We start from the raw sequence: 16,252 nt of genomic DNA, 5'->3' as shown, positions 1-16,252 counted from the left end.
CGTCCTGCTTGGTCAGGGTACACCCGTCAGCTGTCGGGGCACACACAAAGCATATAACAAATAATATTTTGGTAAAACAGCGAAACTTCGTCATAATCAAGTTATTGTTAAGTGCCTTTACCTTAGATGCTAATAAATGCTATTCAATTAGAAACAATACGTGTTGTTCTTAGTTGTTCAATACGGGCTTCCAGTCTATGTTAGCATTTGTTACACGCTCGCAATTGAAAAGAAATTGCCCCTGGGTTTTTTCAACGAATACAATCACTTTTAGGAGAGAGCAGTTATTCAACCCAGTGAACCAGCAGGCAGTTTGCACGTGTCTGCGGGAGGTAAAGATCTTGGCTGAAATTTGACGCAGATCTCGGCCCTTGACTGATTTCCTGACTACGTTCCTCTACAAAGCGTGCTTAATTAAACCTCAATCACTTTCTAAAACTTTGTGGCGAAGTGTCAGCAAAGGTAGGCCCAATTCATTGTACTCTATTATCAAGTGGTTGTTCGAGCACAAAACACTGCATTAGCGAGGTGTGATTTATCCTGGCGCCATTTACACCTGCGTATAAGCAGTTCATCATTGTTTCTGCACATGCTTTCCATTTCTCTAGATCTGTTGAAAAGAACGTAGAATTGAGTCTGTATATTATTTTGAACTGCAGTGGGAATCTTGTATATCACCTGCAAAGAAGCTTAAGAAGACACAGAAGGTCGGTAATTCAAGAACCAAATTCATCGTCGACTAATTCGAGCAAGCTTTACCTCAAGACTTCTTCGTAATCCTGATGGATAGCTTTAGACGATTACCTCAAAACAACCTTCTGCAAACTGGATTATCCGCGCCAATGGAAACTGGTAAAGGACAATTAGCGACCGGACAGCAAGAAGTCGATGATCGTAACAGATCTGAAAACAATTTGCAGCGTGACGAGAGTGACCAAAACCCACAAGTCGATGAAATGCAGAATGAGTCCAACACGGATAACAAGAAAACGCGAACCCACCGCAAATCCAGACGAAGGCCTCCATACTCCTATATAGCACTTATTACAATGGCGATCCAAAATTCGTCAGAGAAGAGGCTGACTCTGGATGGTATATGTAAGTTTATCAGAGACAGGTTTCCCTTCTACCGCGATACCTACCCATCGTGGAAAATCTGCATCCGCAATAACCTCTCACTGAACGACTGTTTTATCAAGACCGGAATTAAGTCCGACGAGCCACTAAAGGGGAACTACTGGACACTGGATCCGGAGAGTTATAACATGTTTGAAAATGGCAGCTTTCTTCGAAGGAAGACAAGATTTAAAAGACAGGATCCCAACAGAATCGAGGCCAAGTCTGTGCCTGTTGTAGAACCGGGGAGGCACGCTTTCACTTCTCCTCTAGATCTCCACAATCGATTTGGCACAACTTCGTTGATGCCACAGTTAGGCTTTCCAAGTCTTGAACCGCACAAAGTCTCAGGGATTGCACCTTTTGGCCTTCCCTTCCAATATTACAGTCCCTCGACGTCAACAGACTCTCTGTTTGTCCACTCCCAGATACCGTTTTTGCCTTACTACCAACATCTTAACTGCACGCAATGCAATCTCTGCGAGAGTTCCAAGCACTTCCATCCTTATTTGAGGCTTTAGATTACTTACCAAGAACTGAAAAACGTTTCTACGTCTATTCCAAATAAATATTTGGAAAGTTCAATGTCAACCAGGCCCAGAATGTTACCATCTACTGCTTCTGACCTTCCTTCACCGAAAACTATAATGTTAAACTTAAGTTTCTCATAAGAATTCAAACCTGACTGATTCAGTTAAAGTGCCTAAAATTCAGAATTTTTCGAAATAAAACGCACTAATTAGGATGGGTTAAAGTCTTCTCGACAAAGTACAAGTCAAAGGAAGAGCAATGCAAATATAAACTCAGAGTAATTCGAATCAGGTTAGGAGTACAAGATTCTGCAGGTTAAATTACTACAATAAAAAAAGACATTGTATAAAGTGAAGGCGGTGTGTGCATCAACACAATGAGACATTTACACGTACTGCTGCATCGGCTAGATACGTGAAAACGATTTTTTCACAGATTACTTAAAATAGCAAGGCAAGAGTTTCTTTACAGAGAGCTCCTGAAACCTTTCTTGGCTGCTACGTTTTAATTGTTGCAACTTTCTTCTAAAACAAGATTCTTTAAAATTTTAATGCTTTGCACAGTTGCATTGTATCATCATGTCCTGAATTTACAACAGAAAAATTACATACTTCGCCTCTTGAAAATATTTTAAACTAACTAGTAATTTTTTGTATTTAATCATGATCTTGAGTAACATATATTGTGGTTTAAGTAATTGGACTGTACATAGGCTTAAAAAAATTCCATGATTATTAAAACATATGCTTAGAAATCAACAGCCTTGCTGTGGGACCCAAGTACGCACTGCACGTTTTCAATCTGTAAATTTCTTAATTTAATAGATAACGTGTTCGGAACATTTTGCTTTATTCCTTCTTTGTTGAGGTCATACTGACCTTAAGCATGTTCCATAAGGTTACGATCAGTTTGCTGATGATATGCCAGTGATGTGATAAGCTCCTATAACCAGGTGGCAATAAGTGTTTGTCACCCTCGGCTGTAATTTCGAGCCATGCGGTCGGGCTAGTCCATTACACCCCCTAAGTTCGAAGAAGAAAAAAACCTGCCTTTTATTCTCAGCAGTACTCGGAAATCGTGAGGTCTCTTCTTTTGTTTTCGTAAACAAACTCCTCTTCCATTGTCAGTAAACTTTTTGGTGTGAAAGAAAAGGAAATAACATTTAACACAGTTAAAATCCCCTTGCTTAGAAAAACAGGTCTGCTTCTACCATTGATGGTGAGCCGCCTATCGTTATTTAATGTAAGGAAATACTTTCCTGTAAGTTTGCGCCATCACAAACGCCACAAAACAGGAACTGACAAAAACGAGAGCGCTTGTTGAGTTTTTCAAAGGTGAATATAGTTTTTGCACGGTGGATGTTTGAGTTGTTTGTTGAATTTTCGTTTCACTTTTATCCCACGCATTCTGTGAAAATAACCCATGCCTTTAGGGCAAACGGATTGTGTTTGCGTTCTTCAGATCCTGTCTACGACAAGAGAAACACTACAAGTAATTGGCTTTTTTTCATGGGTGGTTTGCGATGTATAATGTCTAGTCACTGACAACACAGCGGTTGAACTTAATTTTTAATTTGAAATTCACATCCCCGCTCCAAGCGGTAATTCAGTCACATTCATAGCCACCATGTGGAATTTCCACCTACGAAGCGAATTCATTTATTTTCGAGCAAACTCCACATGCTGGGGCAGTTTTATGCCAGGCCTCAATACATACCCACTGAATGAGATTTTTATGTGTTGTTCTTTGATTTCAAGCTGGGTTGTTTATGTTTTATTCAGCGACACCGCACATGAACAGTGAACAAGGGAACAGTGTTAGCTCCTGACCTCGCGTAAATATAAATCAGCAGAACAGGCTGAACCTTTTATACATGAGATATCGTCATCTGTTAATACTTTTTTGATTTTTCTTTAAGTTTACTGATCTGGAGACAACAAATTTGGCAACTTTTTGTGATTCCATTAGCGGTTACTTGTTCAAGATTTGCTAGAGTTATCAAATAAGACAAGTCTACATAAGATAATGCCTTAAATAAAGTCGTTTCTGCGACGGATGTTGAATGCATGATCAAAATTAACAAGCTTTGGCTTTCAACTAACACCGAGTACGTTGGGGGCTCTGTCCATGAAGGAAAATAAAATGCATTTTACTTGTGAACGCAGGTTAAAAGAGATGTTATGTAGAGTTTTGCCTGATCGTTCTGTCTTTTGTTCCTAAGATTCGGCCCATCCGTTCACTGACTGAAATGCGATGCCTCCTGAATCATCTTGGTATATTGTAAAATTATTATTTCTTTCATTACCTTTATTCAGTCAATATCTACATATGGACGCCTTCACTTAATCTGCTAATGCCATTAGCTTTTCACAAAACAATTGAAAACGTTAGGCAAATCTATAGCCAAATTAGTTCTTTGTGGAAGACCTGTAATTTTCCTCTCCTTGTCAAATCATTAACGATATTGCTTTAGTTTTCATAATGCCTGTACTTGTCGCTTTTCATTTATTGGCAGTATAGCTAGCTATTGAACTCATGGCTCATCACGAGGTCTGATATCGTTAACTTGTGCTGTTATAATATTATTCGCCAGGTCTTATCACTCCTACGCCTAATTAACTGTTTTTCGACTCTGAACGTTATAAAATCATGGTTCTTTGAATGTCCTAAATGGATTGCATGTGAAAATGCGCTCTTGAACTTCAGGTCTTCTTAAAGTTAGCTTTCGTGAGCTTGAACAGTTGTTATGCGTTTCTTTCTAACTACCCTTTTTTGTTCGGCTTGACCGTTTACAAAAGCCTTCAAAAAAATAGACTTAACGCAACGTCTTTCAACAATCAAATACGTGCCTTAGATTTTCCGCCATTGGATAAGACTGAGTTTTGTAACTGGTTATGAAGGGTTGCACAAAGTTTGTGTTGCAAGAATTAATAAATGCAAGACTCTTGTTATATACATTTTAACTTTCTAGCTGTTGGTCCAACACTCGAGAGCATTACTTTATGAAAGTCTGACCAAAAGTTGAGTGTACAATAGTTAGGGTTTATTACATTAGTTTTTCGATTTCTGCGATGGGGGAAAACTGTTATCCAGCAGTCTTCAAGTGACAGGCAAAACAGTAGAGAGTAACGGCACATGGAACGTCTAAAACTACGAATTTACAAAGGAAGAATTGTTAATGCGGGGACAAAATATTCTAAATATTATTTACCGTGATTTTCTTACTTCCATTTCTCGTTAAGCTAATTAAAACTATTTCTTGGAAAGACGCAGTCAGGGATTCATTCGCTCGCTTTAATTGTGGACTCTTTGCGATGAAGGTCTTTCCGTTTTGGTGTCAAGAGGTTGACAAAGCAGTTCTGCGCGTTCTTACGGTTTAAAGAGAGGCTACTATTGCAATAAAGGTCATCAATTCAGTACGTAAATGTACATCCAAGGCCGTTTTGCATCTCTCTGTTACCGAATTTTTGTTACTTCACTGGCCGCGCTACATGCTCAGGTCAAATACAATTTCAAGCCGGCATTACTTATTTGCTGTGTATGTAATGTGCATGTTGTGAGAACTATAGTCGCTTCGTTGTTTGATGTAAACTGTATGTTAAATAACAACACGACTTATTGAAACGCTAAGACTCAACAGAAATTCTGTTTGTTGTCGTTTCGAGCAAAGCATCAACAAGTCCAAAAACATAATCGATCCTGGAGCGTTTGTCCAAAAAAAGCTGTAAACAGTGCGGGGGCACGCGAAGTTTGTATTACTATAGGTGACACGTGCCTGAGATAGATAACCTGCCGGAAAACTTTGTTCTGTTCAGAAATTTTTTTAAAGAGATCGAAACAAAACGCACCAGTCTCAATAGGGGTCTACTTTGTGGAAAGAACTCACTGAAATGGTTTCAATACACAACCTGCTTGTGCTGTGTTACTGATGTTGACAGCCGGCTTTACTAAACTACCCGCCAATACGTTCACTCTATCGAACGCCGCCCAACTGAAACTCAGAGCAACAGAGCAGAGGTTCTAACAGAGGTAAAGAGGCTCTGTGCGAAATGAGTGAGAATATTTTGTGATTTGTGCTATTCGCGGTGGCCTACTCGTCTGCATTAGCTTTTCAAGTCATGTCGTGTCATAATCTGAAATTGTTTGTCCACAATCTCTCGAAATCTCCTAGAAGCAAGGAAAGAAGTTAAGGGTATTGCAAAGGTGACTGATGAAGTAATATCGCTGGACAGTGAATTTATCAAATTTTATAAAATAATTGAGACTACCACGAGAGCTTTGTCTGATCAATAGAATTGACAAACCAAATCAGTCCTAAATAATCTTGGATACACGAGATCTCTAAAATAAACGGTTATAAAGTAACCAACTTACAGAGAGTCCACCACTTTAAAGAATTCATGTCATAAGTAAAGCTTATGCTGTGATTCTTAATCAGCGTCGACTATTTGCCCGGCCATTGATGAACGCTGACGACAGGTGTAGCTACCGGTAAATTTATATGCGAATATACTCTAGCTTTACGGGTAGTTCGGCGTAGTTTTTCATGGTTTTGCATTGAGCGCAATGTTGCTAGTGAACGTAGGAATGTCGTGTAAGTAGTAACAAAGGGTGTCGCAATCTACTTTGAGAGAACCATTGATTGAATCTAAAGAAGTTCAAACGCGAAATTCTTTGAAAACCGGAGCTCGGACATTCGACAATATATACACGTCTGTACCTTAGGCCGGGTTTACTGATTCTGGTTGACCATTATCTATGTTCTTGATGTTAGGTCATAAAACAAATGACAGACGGAGCAGTAAGCACCATTGATGTACTTGGGAAGCATGTAAGGCACTCAGGAAGTCAGAGTCGTCTCGGCTACCGTCGCGAGCGACTCTTACCTCTCTCGTGTTTAGTAGGCTCCAGCACGTTTCCGTAACTCCATAGTTCGCGTTACGCTGTTCATTATGCAGTAAGTATTATTTAGTAGAAGTGAAGAAACTTCAAGTGGGGACATATAAAAAAGCCCTTATCACTTTCAACGGTTGGTATAATTTCAACATATTTGACACAAATATATTTTCATTCAGCTTTTATTCGGAACCCTTATTGTACGAAAAACAGGACCAGAAACTGGTTACGAAATCAGCCTACTTGAAATATGTTGATGGCAGAAATTTTAAGCCGACTCCTTTTACCCTTGAGTAAGATGAAAGTTGTAAGCGCTTTCACTAGTTCACTTTGTACAGCCCCAAAGGGACTCAGTGGAGGTTCTGATTACAGCCGTCCGTGGGTTAGGTTGCTCAATATATCTGTGTCAGTTATTGACAAGGCGTGAGGTCAAGAGGATTGGATATTTACCAAGTTGAACAAGCTTGGTCAATAACAGATTTATCATGTGGCTTGGGAGAAAATTGTTCTTGCGGGACACAGCGGGTAGTCCCGAGCAGACAAGACAGCGCCATCTGGCCTAATCGGGTAGCCAATCACAACGCAAGATTTGGGAGTAACCTGTATCCCGCCAGTTGTTATTGCTGATCACTTTGCCAAACTGTGAAGTTTGTAAACTTGCAAAGATTGTGTGCAGTTGTTTACTTTCATAACGTCATCTTATGAACCTGTTTTGTTGAAAATAAGCAACTTGATCGCAAAATTGAAAAAATAAATCCCTCTCTTTGACAATCGTTCCCTGATTGTTATTCTATGAAAGCAAACGCCGCACGATTTACATAACAAGCTCTTCTTGTGATATCCCAGCATGCCCTGTGGGTTTGATACGCCGCTAAACGCATAAAAATGGGGTCTGAATATTACTTAATTGTAGCCGACTTATACCACTATGTAGTAGTTAAAACACAAAAGTGAAAGAAACGCTCTTCTTTCGACTGATGACAAATGCATAGTTTCATCAATAAAAACACAGAAAAGAAATATCATTTGCATTATCAATATATATTGAGATGACAGGAACTCAAAGAGGACGCACTGTTTCAGAAAAAGTTAAAACCAAACCCCCTACCACTAATCAGCAAGTATTTTCCGCAAAATAGCAAGAGAAAGCCACTGTTTAATGTATAATTCTTTTAAACATTCTTGGACTTCCTAAACAGGATTTCATTCTTTTTATTCAAGTCCAGTTATTGATAGTATTTGTCGCTTGTGTTTATCACTTAGTATATGTAAACACGCCAACTGTCTCGAGTCAGAGAAACATTGAACGCACTCAATTTTTCACGTTTTCTTAAGTTTCTAATGTACTATTACTAATTTTCGCGAGAACTTTATTTGCGAAAATGGAATGGGCATATTTCGCCGGACTTAAATCTCGCCATTTGGCCAAAAATATGCGTTAAAAGGAACTTTGTCTAAATACTGATATTCATCAACAAACAGTTAGTCTCATGATTTGGCACAATTGATTTTCCATAGCAATAGTTTCCAATAACAATGAATAAAGCCATATGACAAGACGAAACGGAAAAGAGTTTGACATAATCCTTTGCAACAAAGCGGAGCTATAAAGGGTACATGACGCCGTCTATTTGCGCTTACAGCTTAACGACATTGGAATTTTTTTCAAATGGATACCCGGAAGGAAGGGCTGACTCAGTCCCCTTCACAACCCCGGCAACTCCAGCTTTCTCTCATCCTTTGGCATCCTTTCCCCAACTGCTAGTCAAGTGGTTGTGACGGCTTACCATCCGTTTTGAATAAACTATTCTATAGCAGGGTATTCAATTTCGCGTGGTTAATTTTCTCGAAAACTATTTTCGCGGGACTTTAATTTCGCCATGTTGTGAAACTCGCAAAATTTAAGTCTCTCGAAAATAAGTAACAATAAAGTACGAACGCAGCTGTCGCTTTTCCTGTTTCTTCTTTTGTGAAACGGTTTTCGAAGCACGTTGTTTTCGGTTGAAACCTTGAGGGCAAACCGTTTTTTTTCAAATTTTTACCTCAGACAAATAAGGAGAAATTTTAGAGCTCCTAAATCTTTCAGCACGTAAGATGGTCATTAAGTCAAAAATTCCACCTGTCATAGAGATGTCAAGGAAAACCGCAGACGGGCTAGCTAACTGGAATCAAAGCACTTACATATCTTCTTTTTTGTTGGGGGATCTGTTCTAAGCCTGTTGATAAAAACATAACTTAAGAGACTTTTGGAATTAGTTTTGACAGAGAATTCAGGGCCGTAGTCAAAAAATGTAATCAAGACTAGGGCAATGCCCATGAAAAAATTATGATTGAAGCAATGCCCATGGTTTAATTCTCTTCTAAGGTATTTAGGGTGAAGTTTAGGCAAGTGCCTCGGTTTGCTTTTTACTAGCTACGGTCCTGGAATTATCCTGTCAAAAGTTAACGATTGTGAGAGACGATGGATGGCCAAAAAAATGTTTCCTCTTTGCTTCTAGGCAAGCCTCTGTAGACGTTCTGCACATTTTTTTCCGTTCGTAATAAGATATGAATGATACTGAGAGATCATATATCTTTGAGTTAGGTTTCTTCCTGTTTGATAAACTAAAACCTCTGTCCAGAAGCTCGTAGTGCGTGGTTCAGATTGAGTGAATCCAATTATTTCCGTTATGATTGAGGGTCTCCCAGGGGGGTCTTTGTTCCCTTGTTTCCTTCCAAAATTGCCCTATATTCCCATGTTCCCACGCATTTTCGTTATTTGTTCCCCTTTGTAATTTTTCGAATTTTGTTCCCCTGTTCCCAAAAAATGGCTAATGTTCCCTTGTTCCCTTCGATATTTTGCCAATATTCCCTTGTTCCCCAAAACCCCTGGGAGACCCTCATGATTGTGAAGCTAACCTTGGTGGTGCACCTATTTCGAAACTAGACAAACGAAGGGTTTTGAATGTTTCAGTTCCAATTTATTCAGTTATGAATGTTATTGAAACAGACCCAACTCCCACCCATATGGCGTGTTGAACTAATTAGCTTTTCAAATAAATTGTCGAGTTAAAGCTGTTAATAGGACAGCCACACGATGGGAGGTCTCGTCATTTAGCTTAAGCGTTCTATTGTTAACTTGCATTTTCTTTACAAAATAAAGCCCGTAAAAAAAATAATTTGGTAAGTAGGAGGTACTCCATTCTCCTTGAGCTTTAAAAACCACGTGTACACAAATGCTTAGCCTCGGGCATGGTTCGTTTTTAATCCTAATTTGATGGCACCTCGAAAAATGGTCTATCTCGGCAATAAACTGCTTTTATTTGCAGAAAGTTACGGGACAAGCACATCCATCATTCCAAAGTGAACGTTTGATTCAAATCAGTTTCGGTCAGTTTGCAAGGAGACGGTACCTTAAGCTGTGACAAAAGAAGATATCATTTCTCGAAAACCTGCAAAAACCTTCCAAAGCTTTCGGAAAACTTTGCGAGGTTTTCTCTGTTACAAAGGGGTAACTTTATTTGTCATGATTTGTGTAAACACTAACAAATAAAAGCCATGAAAAAATTCAAGCTATTCGTGTGACTTACACCCCACTGTTTAGACTGCAGTTTGAATGTTGTCATGTTGTATTGTGCTGTGGAGCATAAACAGTAACCACAGCGTGGCACCGTGTTAACAGCTGCAGCATCACATCCATTTGGCACAATTGTAAAATTATGGACTGGAAAATATTGAACTGGACTGGATTTGTAAAATATGGGCCGGAATTGAAGAACATGGATTTTTAAAGGATGGATTGATACTAAACATGGACTTTTAAAATTGAGTTTGAAAATATGGATTTGTATGAGAGGGGTTTTTGTTAAACATTACTTGCCAGTACACAATATCGTGTTTAACATCAGCTTTAATTTTAATGTGCCAAAACTAGTTGATTATCGAACATGATCTTTCGTAATCTATTATGTCACTCCCCAAACTTTCTCGAGAAAATTCTCACTGACCGTAGTGCGGGTTATGATTCTAATGGCCTGACTGCAACGCGTCTCTTGCGTTACTTTGCCACACTTCGACCCCGAGACGGGTCCATGAGCTCTGATTTTCTGCCGGATATCAGTTTTTGGTGTTTGTGCAAAAATGATGCAATCAACTCGAAGAAGTTTAACACTTGGATTACATTAAGGTAATTCCCCTGAAATAAAACTGTCGATAGATTTTTGTTCAAACTTTGTTCAATGAATATTTATCATATGAGAACTTAAATTATAAAATAAAAAGGAGGGGTGCTCATGCTCGTTAAGGAGTAGTGAGACATTGAAAATGTGCCATTTTGGCATCATTTAATGTTTACTACAAGAACGCATTCCAAGTTATTGTAAAATCTTTGTGAGCCCAGACTCATGAAAACACGACTTAACCTACAGTCAGTACTTGTGTCGGACACAAATAAACTTTTTAAGTTTGATTTTGACAGACAGCTGAATCCTTGTTAAAATATTAGAACCAAATAGGTAATGATTAGTTACCACCATAAGTTAACACCATTTTGCTAATAATTTAACAAAGGGATCTTAAATTATCCCTTGTTGAGGGTTCACTGGAATATCTACAATTTCCTTCGTTAAAGTGCAATTATTTTCAATACTAAAGTTACTTATTTCCTAAAGTATTTTCGTGTCAAATTTCGTGAAATTCTAATGAGTGATTCTCGAGAAATAGGCGTATTTCCGAGAGTGCAATTTTTCATTCAATCGCAATTTTTTGACTTACTACGCATGCGCTGCATTTAACTGGGTTCTTTCGGTAAGAAAGAAAAAGCTGAGAATTGCCGGGTTCTTTGCATCGTTGCCTTTTCGGCTAACATATCTTTGTAATAAAATACTAAAGCCATCAATACACTGCGTTCAATTATAGAGAAAAATAGCACAGATAGTGTGGGTGTCGAGTAAATAAAATGATCGCTCTATTGACGGCATGTTTGTTTTTTCCAATCCTTGGGCGCGCGCTGAATTGCATCAGCAAAAGCGCGCGCGAAAAATGTGTTTGGCCACCTTAACGTTGCACGAGCGCAGATTTAATTAGGCATGCGCACATGATCGAAAATACTGAGAACTGTGTTAGAGTGCTCGAATGCTGTAAATGCCGCATAGAATCTATAGATAGCTAGTAAGAGGTTTCGGAGATTACCTGAAACGACGTTTCGAGGTTATCCTCGTAACGTCTAATTGTCTCTGCAGAATTTACAGTATTTGAGCACTCTAACATGTTTGTTAGCATTTTTTCTAACATTTATTTTGAGTAATATCTGTTTTGTGACAAGCGCGCTTCAATGGCCGATCGAGGTTGTAAATTCCGCTTTGACCCAGAATTTCTCGAACACTTTACTTAGAGCCCATGATGGAAGTTCCACGCCAGAAGTATAGAATCGGTTTTCGTTTGATCTTGCAAATATGTTTTCGTGAGAATTCATCTTCCATTTGGCATTCCAATAATTACTCAACAAATAAGTTTGGTTCGCTTTTCCTCTTCTTGAATCGCCTCCCCGTACTCTTGAATGGCGCATTCGAACTTGTAAAATCTATTTTGGCACTTTTTAGAGTAAATGTAATATTTCACTATTATTATAACGTTTCCATATAACGCGCGCTCTGATCGGCTGAAACAGCGTGCTTTATCAGAGAACAGAGCACGGGTTGATGACGGTAAGTTGACTTTCAAATTTTTGCTTCGGAATTTTGACAAATTTGACCCAAATTTAAACATCCCCTGTGACTCAGACAAACGCAAGAGAAACGAGCTATTTGTCTGTAGTAAATATGGCTCACAGAGACCGTTGTTAGCAACAGTAGTTTTAAAACTGTACTATACTAACAAGTTTTGCTAGATTCCCGCCAACAAAACACGTAGCGAAATAAACAAATTCTCAACTTAAACAGTGCTTCGATAAAAGATGTTATATCTGTTACGAAGGCAGAAATTATACTTGAGAAGTAAAACAACGCCAGAAAACAACAATTGAACTGTCTCTGTTTATGATGAGAAGCTTTATTTTTGTAAAAATGCTCAATTGCTCAAACAACACTTACATGCAGTGTAGTAACGTTCGTTCGCCGGTCATCTCAGCGAAGTGAATCAACGAGTGGTCAGTGCAAAGCTTGCTCTGATATTTTCTTCTGAGCTCAGAGTAGAACCAGTGGGAGCCGTTTAGTCTTTCCAACTTTTATGTTAGTTCAGGCAATCTTGCTGCATGCGGTTACAAGCCGTAAATAACTGAAGCTCCTTCCAAATTCAACTCGGCATGTCGCATTTTCATCCGCAATCTTTGAGCTCCGCGTTTCGTAATTTCCACTGGAAAAGTGCACGTTTTCATGAGCCACAATACGGCCGGATTCCTCTGAACTATAAACCTTTACCTGCCGTTAGATCTGTATTTAAAAGGTAACTTAAAAGCGAACTTTGAAGGCATCGTCCTTCTCTCGAAAGTCGCTCAAACTACTCGAAAATGAAAGCTTAGATGAAGTCCAGTTTGTGACTGACAGCTGTCGCTTCGTTAGCCAATCAAATTATTTGGACAATTCTAACAAGGATTGTGATTAGCTTATTTTAGCATGTTTTATCAGAGAACAGTGCACGGCTGAGGCCACTTTCGCTCATTTGGAAAATAAAGTTTGGTTTGAAAATTCAGCCGAATGCGTGGGGAAATCATCGGATTCTTTATCATAAAATAAATAAAGAAGCCTCGACTGTGCTCTGTTCTATTGTAAAGCACTTAGGAAGCGGTAGAGCACTCAAGAAGTAGGGAAAAACACTCGACTACGTCTCGTGTTTTCCCCTGCACTTCTTTCGTGCTCTACCGCTTCCTGCGTGCTTTACAACAGAACACAGCACAGTCGAGTCTTCTTTATTTGTTAAATGAAAATAAATGGTTTATTTAAGTAAAACTGTCTTTTATGTCGAACTCCCCTAAAATTGTGTCCCACTCCTGCAGTGTTTCAATATAAATACCATTGTCTTTAAGCCAGGATAAGACATGTTTCCAGAATTCAGAAGATATTTTGCAGGAAAAAAGTAAATGCTCGATGGCCGATTCTGCTGTTTCCTGACAAAAGGTGCAACTAGGAGAGGTAACTAAGCCAAAACGATAAAGTTTTTTGTTTGTATAGACAATGCAGTTTAAGATTTTGTATTGAAACTCCCTAGTCTTCGATTCCAGAGTTGAACAGAAGGGTAAAGAGTTAACCTTATCCCACTACTCCATGTTTACATCAGGGTATTTATGTGTTATTTTTCTTTTCTTCTTGGGCGGGATTTGTTTCTTTCCCAAAAATATTTCATAACTTTGTTTAGAGGAGATGTCGAGGATTGGAACTGATCATGAGTTTCAGTTTCCTAGTCTAATTTTGGGATCATTTGGAATCTCTTCAATCAGCTGGCGACGGATCAGTAAAAGATTTAGCAAAGGCACGATATTCAGCGGGAAAGAAATCGATAAGGCTCACTAAAAAGAAATTTTATTCAGGAGATAGAGGTGAAGCGCTGTACACGTTAAAACGAGCAGAGAGTTTTGCCTAGACGACAGCGTCATCTATCTTAAGAAATCCTAACTTACATAGACATTTTGTCAACGCAAAGGAACCTATTGTTCCAAATAAATTCATTAATCACCTCGTAAGAAGTCTAAGAAGAGCAGGCGTTTTCCCGTTTAGTTCGGACCAAGCATCTAGACATTCCTTGTAGTAAGCTGGTAAGGAGATTTTGCTTTCGTTAAACCAATATATTTCTCTATTTTGCTCTTGACCATTTCAAGGTCACATGAAAATTCAAAATTTTGTTCGATGAATAACTGACATTCTTTGATCTCTTGCTGTTTGCACAGTTCAATGTCAAAAGATCTTGATGTAGTTTTTGACAGGCACGTTATAAGCAATAGTCAGCAGAGTGGATTACAATTTACGGAGTGATCGCTCACCACTTATAAACGTTACATGAGGCAGTTTCCGCGTATCTCTTTAGCGACGCGAATTCAAAGTTTAGCTTCGCTTCCTATGTGCTTTTTGTTGAATATTACAAGCTTTATATAGCAGAAAGCATAATGTCAAAAGCGAAAAAAGTAAAGAAACGCGTTCAGTAGCAGCAGGCGAGCTTAAAACACCAGAACTCTTTTTACTTTCGAAAACATCAGAACTGTTGGTACAAAGCATTTCATTCATGTTAGTTTACAATATAAGGTCACAGCAGACAATGGGTGTGACGAATGATTTTTCCACCAATTGGAAGTTATTTTGACGATCGTGGCAATATTATGTCACCGAGCTAAACAAGAAATATGAAGGGTAGTGCGTTGTATAGCGTTTCGCGCTCTCCAAAAAAATTTTTTGGTTTACATATAACATTGATTCCTAGTGCGTTCAGTGATTCCTCACATTTGTATTGCGCATCCTTACTGCGCATAATTTATGGCGTCAGTAGCGCGCGCTCGTGCACGCGCACATTAAAATCATGGCGGATTTGCCTTGATATTGAGTTCTGTCAGTTGAAAAAAGGCTATAGCTCACCAACGAGCTCGAGCTCGGGCACCCCAATTTTTCTTCCAATCGTTTCAATCAACTAATCATTAGCTTTGCGTTAGAAAAGACTGATCTGATTTAAAAATAATAAAATAGCAGCTGCACAGTGTACTTCTTTTCTGTTTTGCAGTTTGATAGCCGTGGCAAGCAATTTGGTTCCAATATTTTGACAAGGATTCAGCTGTCTGTCAAAATCAAACTTAAAAAGTTTATTTGTGTCCGACACAAGTATTGACTGTCGTTTGAGTCGTGTTTTCATGAGTCTGGGCTTACAAAAATTTTACAATAACCTGGAATTCGTTCTTGTAATAAGCATTTCCTTACTGCTCCTTAACGATCATGGGCACCTCTCCTTTTCATTTTATAATTAAAATTCTCATATGATAAATATTCAGAGGACAAAGTTTGAACAAAAATCTATTGACAGTTTTATTTCAGGGGAATTACCTTAAGTATCAATCCAAACAAAAAACAGTTATGATCTTTCACAAACGTGCTAAGGAATGTATGGAGTCTGATTTTTACATAGACAATGAGCCCAATAAAATTGTTTCAAGTTATACTTATTTGAGGAAAATAGTTTCTATTCTAATCAAGTGTGTCTTAATTTTACAATTTGCCTTGTTTTGATCTTACCTACTTAACTAATGCTAAAATCAAACATTATGTTAGCCTAATGCAACAAAAGTATATCTACTACTGGCAACATGCCGGGAAAAACTCTAATAAACTAGAATTTTTCAACACTTTTAAGAACGATTATACACCTCCCTCTTGTTTAGGCCTAACAAGCAAGCTAAGCGAAGGAAACGAACTAGTGAAATATAGGATAGGCAATCACAAACTAAAGACTGAAACTCGGTGGTAGATATGATCAAATTCCAAGGGTTAACAGACTCTGCCATTTTGTGAGTTAAATCAAATTGAAGATGAATCTCACTTTCTTATGTATTGCATTTAATACTCTATTCTAAGAGTTGAATTTTGTAGAAAAATATAAAATATCGAGGAAAAGGTTGTTGTTATTCATCGTGGTAGATGCAATAATAAAGTGTATTATCGTTTGTCTCACGATGTAGTCACTTGAGATGTAGATCGCGACGTTTCGACTGCTTACTGCTAGTCTTCTTCAGGCGATAAGGTCGACTGATTGCACGGTA

The 16,252-nt window shown here is 38.5% G+C and overlaps 3 protein-coding genes across 3 annotated transcripts in view; 1 reads left to right on the top strand and 2 right to left on the bottom strand.

The window, feature by feature from the left end:
- LOC145479610 (uncharacterized) overlaps positions 1–16,252 on the bottom strand; it is a 385,465-nt gene that overhangs the window by 207,129 nt on the left and 162,084 nt on the right. The window lies entirely within an intron of this gene.
- LOC145479373 (uncharacterized) overlaps positions 1–16,252 on the bottom strand; it is a 117,845-nt gene that overhangs the window by 757 nt on the left and 100,836 nt on the right. The gene's annotated exons all lie outside the window — the stretch shown is intronic.
- On the top strand, positions 783–1,814 carry LOC145484247 (forkhead box protein D4-like). The gene has a single exon (XM_081462891.1). It carries the CDS (start codon positions 783–785, stop codon positions 1,635–1,637), a length of 855 nt encoding a protein of 284 aa, XP_081319017.1. The 3' UTR covers positions 1,638–1,814.

Source organism: Orbicella franksi, chromosome 1 (genome assembly GCF_964199315.1).
Source record: "Orbicella franksi chromosome 1, jaOrbFran1.1, whole genome shotgun sequence".
In the NCBI taxonomy this organism is placed as follows: Eukaryota; Metazoa; Cnidaria; class Anthozoa; order Scleractinia; family Merulinidae; genus Orbicella; species Orbicella franksi.
This window is presented reverse-complemented; position numbering and strand designations above follow the sequence as displayed.